Below are 4,345 nucleotides of genomic sequence, written 5' to 3'. Positions count from 1 at the left end.
ATGGTAATTATTGCCGATTCATCCGTTCACTAACAGCAACTATTATTATGTTAAGGCGGTCTCTTCTTGATCCCTTGTCTGCCACGTCCATTTTAGTTATTTAGTTGAGGACTATTGCACTATAACAGTAACTAATGTAACTATCCTTTTCCTGATTTTCTCAGATGTGACGGGGGAGTCCCCACTGTCTAGTCCCACCGCAGCCAGGAGACATAACAGTCAGGAGATTGACATGATTCATGTCACCAACGGACATGACCAGGCATTCCAGCAACAGATACTGCAGGTGAGTGGTCCATGTTTTTAGAACCATGATTCAACCCGATACTGCAGCCCGACCTCTGCATTCCAAAGTAAAAGGTTCGGTTTTGGGTGTTGACAATAGCTTGGGAGTTATTGTAAGTTCGGCCCTGAAGGGAGGCATTTCTGGTTACAATAAACGTATAAATTAGTCATATTTTTATTGCCATAGACACATTGACTGGTGTGTTATAGGAGGTATTATGGTTAGGAGTTCTGCGAATGTGTCATTGAGAACTTATTGGAGCTTTACTACGACTTTGGCCACACTTGTAACTTTCATTTCAAATAAATCACCAGGCGGGGATTGCATCAGAATTTTCGTCAATATTGTATGCAGAAATGTCTAAAGTTCCCGTTCCTAGATACAGAGATATCCGTGTATCCAATCGATTTCACACCATACTGCTGAACGGCTAGTGGAATAACGTGTGGGCATCAATATGTTAAACAATCTCTTAAACTTATAAACCAGAAAGTCTTTTTAATCCCTTTTCTAAGGTGAACAGCATGATAAAAGACTTTAGAACGTCTCAGCATTTGCGTTTTGCGTTTTAGCGGACAGGTAATTTGGGTAATCTAGATTCCTTGTCCATGCCTGTTCCTTGGTCCCACATATATTTTCAACCCGTTGAGCAAGCACATCGCTTCCTTGTTGCACCGTGCTAATATAGCACCACCAAGCCAATCACAGTAAAGGCTTGGTTCTTGATTAAATTTGTAGATCATATTAATTAACATTGAAATAGCGACCTTTACTTGTGTTGAGAATGCCCACACTGTTTTTACCTCTAGATATAAGCTAACAGATATTGCTGCCTCTCCTCATACCATGGCGAAATCAATTGATTGCACGACCTTAGAAAGCACGCTAAAAGACCGTATACAGTTTCAAAGGTGGAAGTTCAATGTCCCCAAATTGCCCCGATTTATTCACTCCACTTTTGCATTGCACTGGGGACACACTTCTATAAATTAGATCAACTAACGCCTCCGCTATCTCTAAAGGAGTTACACCTCTGATCTCTTCATAAATTTATCTACCGTAGTTAACACAGTACAGTAGAGAGAGTTGTTTTGAATTATTGACGTATCCAGAGGGGACTGGACCTTTTGCCCCATATCGTCAAAACTGCAAAGAGTTGTGAAGTGTGTGCATTAAACCCAGAGGTAATTTAGCACTCCCATGATCCTTATCCTTGTTATGATATGAAATATATCTTGTATCTTCGAATCTATCTGTGTGGACTGCTCGAGATAATATATCGTCAGCCCATTTAGACAAGTATACTAGGTATGCAGTACAATATTTTATGTTAAGTATTAAATCGTTGAATATTTCCAGTAATGATCATACTTTCAACGAATCTTGACACAGAGGTTATCGAGTGAACCAAATTTTACAATAAAAAAAAAAAAAACTGACAGAAAATTGTTTTTTTTTTTTTTTTTTTTTTTTTTTTTTTTTTTTGTCATCATAATATCATTCTAATATTGTTATAACTGTTATTAGTTAATTGTAGTGTATCAGACTTATCAGTCTATTTAGACTGAAATGCAATCTGTTTTCTCGCGCGTACAAGTATAAACCTGAGTGTTTGCCGCATACAGTATTTATCAAAATTTGCAATAGATTTAGCGATAAGATAAGATTAGAGGATCAGACAGAATTTAGTATTAGTCACTGCAGTCAGAGACCCGTGATATATCAGGGTTTTGTGTTAATGGTTTAATGTTATTTTGGCTGTCTTTGGGTCAAGTATGGCGTGGTCTTTTTCTTTGAAAAACGTGATGTCTGTCTTGTTCTTATTACCATGAAATGGGATTAGGCCAGGGTAGATTAATAAAAAGAACCAAAGTGAAGTCATTTACTTCTCAATCTCTGTTTATACCCACCTTCACGCTCAGACCTGATAGACTGCCGCCGGTCTCTTAGATCTATAGGTCTGTCAGACGGTCTGGGTGTCAGTGGCGGCCAAATACCCGTCACAACTTTGCTTGAATCCAGTGGTGTATATTTTGAGGTCAATTTTGGGTTAAGGGGAGGTGGATGCTCCAAATCCCAAATGTTACTAAATTTCGGGGGCCTAAAATATTCCTGCTGGGTGAGTCCGACGTGTGACGTCAGTGGGTCGAATCTAGTCCATTTTTTCCTTTCGAAATTCTCTCCTTCTCCTGAAACTCGTTTCCCCTTGCCTGTACTAAACCATAGGAAATCCAAAATGGGGCGCCATTTCTCGCTCTGCGCCGGATTTTAGATAAAAGGCCCAAAGTTAAAGTTGGGGTCAGTGGCAGGTCGTTGAGAAGGACGTAGCCTAAGCTAAGCTTGTGGTTAGAATGCGTCCAGAAACCTAATCTACTAATTCTATAAACCTAATCTCCTAATTCTCTTGACATCTAAGGTCTCCAAATTTCCGCTTCCGAGGTCGCCTATTCTCCTAACGCGGAAGTAGGCTATAGGCCTAAAGGAGTTGATATTCACCCAAGTGGTGTACTCAACGACCGGTAAAGCCTACAGGGGAGAGAGAACCCTCCGTCCAATTTAGGGTGCGCTTTATCCCGCCTACCGGGTTGTCGGTAAGATGTGAACGGAATCGTCAACTTTCCACAGATGGAAATGTGACCGAAACAAATTGGCGTATTGTAGTATAACTGATAAATTGTTCATAATTTGGGTCACTTACCCAGATTAAAATAACTCTTAACAAGGTTTGTAGCCAGAATCTGGAGTCTGACCCTTCTGAAAAGATTACGGGTTATTGATTTAAGCCACTTACGTTTTAAGTATAAATACCAGAGACTGGCGAGTATTAAGTAATTAGTGGCCTATTATTATAGATGTCTGCATCTCAAGGCAGTCTTCAATTTATGATTCGATCGAGGGTCCGAATGAGATGTGCATGCTTACGAAGGTCCCCTGCCATGTGGGATTGTCGCCGTGGTACGGGTATTTGGAAGCGGACAGTTGAACAGTTCTTGTATTGATGGATTAAAATAATCAACGGCTTGAGCGGTTACTTTGAGCGCAAGCAAAGGCTCGATGTTGTAAAACATTTTCAAATGTACCTGTTAGAGTAAGTGTATAGCAGTATAAGTCAGATTGACTAAAATTGACCACCTTTTGCAACTAACCATTTTTCAACTAACAGTTCAATCGATGATGATAGAGGGATCATATGGATATATAGGAGTCAAGTATTAACTTGAGATATGGTCTATGTTCAAATCGTAAGGTAACGGGTATATAGGGTATGACCGTATCGTTGTGGGGGGGTTTCAATATGTATTATTTGGAAAGGAGGTTCTTGTGTTGTTTCCATCCCGTTCAATGTTTTAAGTTAATTGAAAGATAATCAGTACGGAAGGGTAAAAACTCAACTTGTTATTAGAAAAAGCTGAGGGTCACAACTTAAATAACGACTGAAGCGCCTTAATCTAATTGTTGATTTTGGTTCAGAAATAGGGAACCCAGACTAAAACCCAAAACCCTTACGACTAGTATCACAGCTCGAAGCGCTATATCTCAAGTTATAATCTCCAGGCCTTGGGTCAGTGAGCTAACACAGAAGGCCGTGGGAACACAAAAAAGAGTCATCTGCAAGGCGCGCGGAGAGCCGTATGAACTATATTGAACAAATATGACCGGCTTATCATTTTCAGGAGAATGGGGTCGGTAGATTTTGTTCCAGAGCATATAAACTATCCATTACTATTTATGTACTATTGTTGATCGTTGTGATAGTACTAACACGCTATGGATGAACACTTCCCCTCCATCCTCAAGAGTATATTGTTTTAGGTTCTGTTGGTTTTGATTTGGTCAAGGTACACGGTCTATTATTTAACTATTGTTAGTATTGTATTCAGACAAAGGCAGTAGTTTGTGTCAAGAGACCAGTACGCAAATTTGGTTGTTTGTTAGTGATTATGGCGACACCAACACACTAGCTAAGAGAACTCACGGAAAGACCATGTGATCAAATGGTTCCACAGTGAACGGTAAGTCTCTTCAACATAAAAAGAAATGCCTTGCCTTTTGATAGGA

At 39.8% G+C, this 4,345-nt stretch overlaps 1 protein-coding gene across 1 annotated transcript in view; it reads left to right on the top strand.

Annotated features, from left to right (window-relative positions):
- Positions 1 to 164: 164 nt before the first annotated feature.
- Positions 165 to 4,345, top strand: part of LOC103521172 (histone deacetylase 9-like) — a gene marked incomplete at its 5' end in the record, with an annotated part of 11,027 nt that continues 6,846 nt past the window's right edge. Inside the window, one exon of the mRNA XM_026831980.1 lies at positions 165 to 286. Within this exon, the coding sequence (XP_026687781.1) occupies positions 165 to 286 (122 nt within the window). The remainder of the gene's footprint in view (positions 287 to 4,345) is intronic.

The sequence above is a fragment of the Diaphorina citri genome, unplaced genomic scaffold (assembly GCF_000475195.1).
Source record: "Diaphorina citri unplaced genomic scaffold, Diaci psyllid genome assembly version 1.1 scaffold4668, whole genome shotgun sequence".
Classification (NCBI taxonomy): Eukaryota; Metazoa; Arthropoda; class Insecta; order Hemiptera; family Psyllidae; genus Diaphorina; species Diaphorina citri.
Note: the sequence above shows the minus strand (reverse complement) of the source record. Positions and strands in the feature narration are given on the sequence as shown.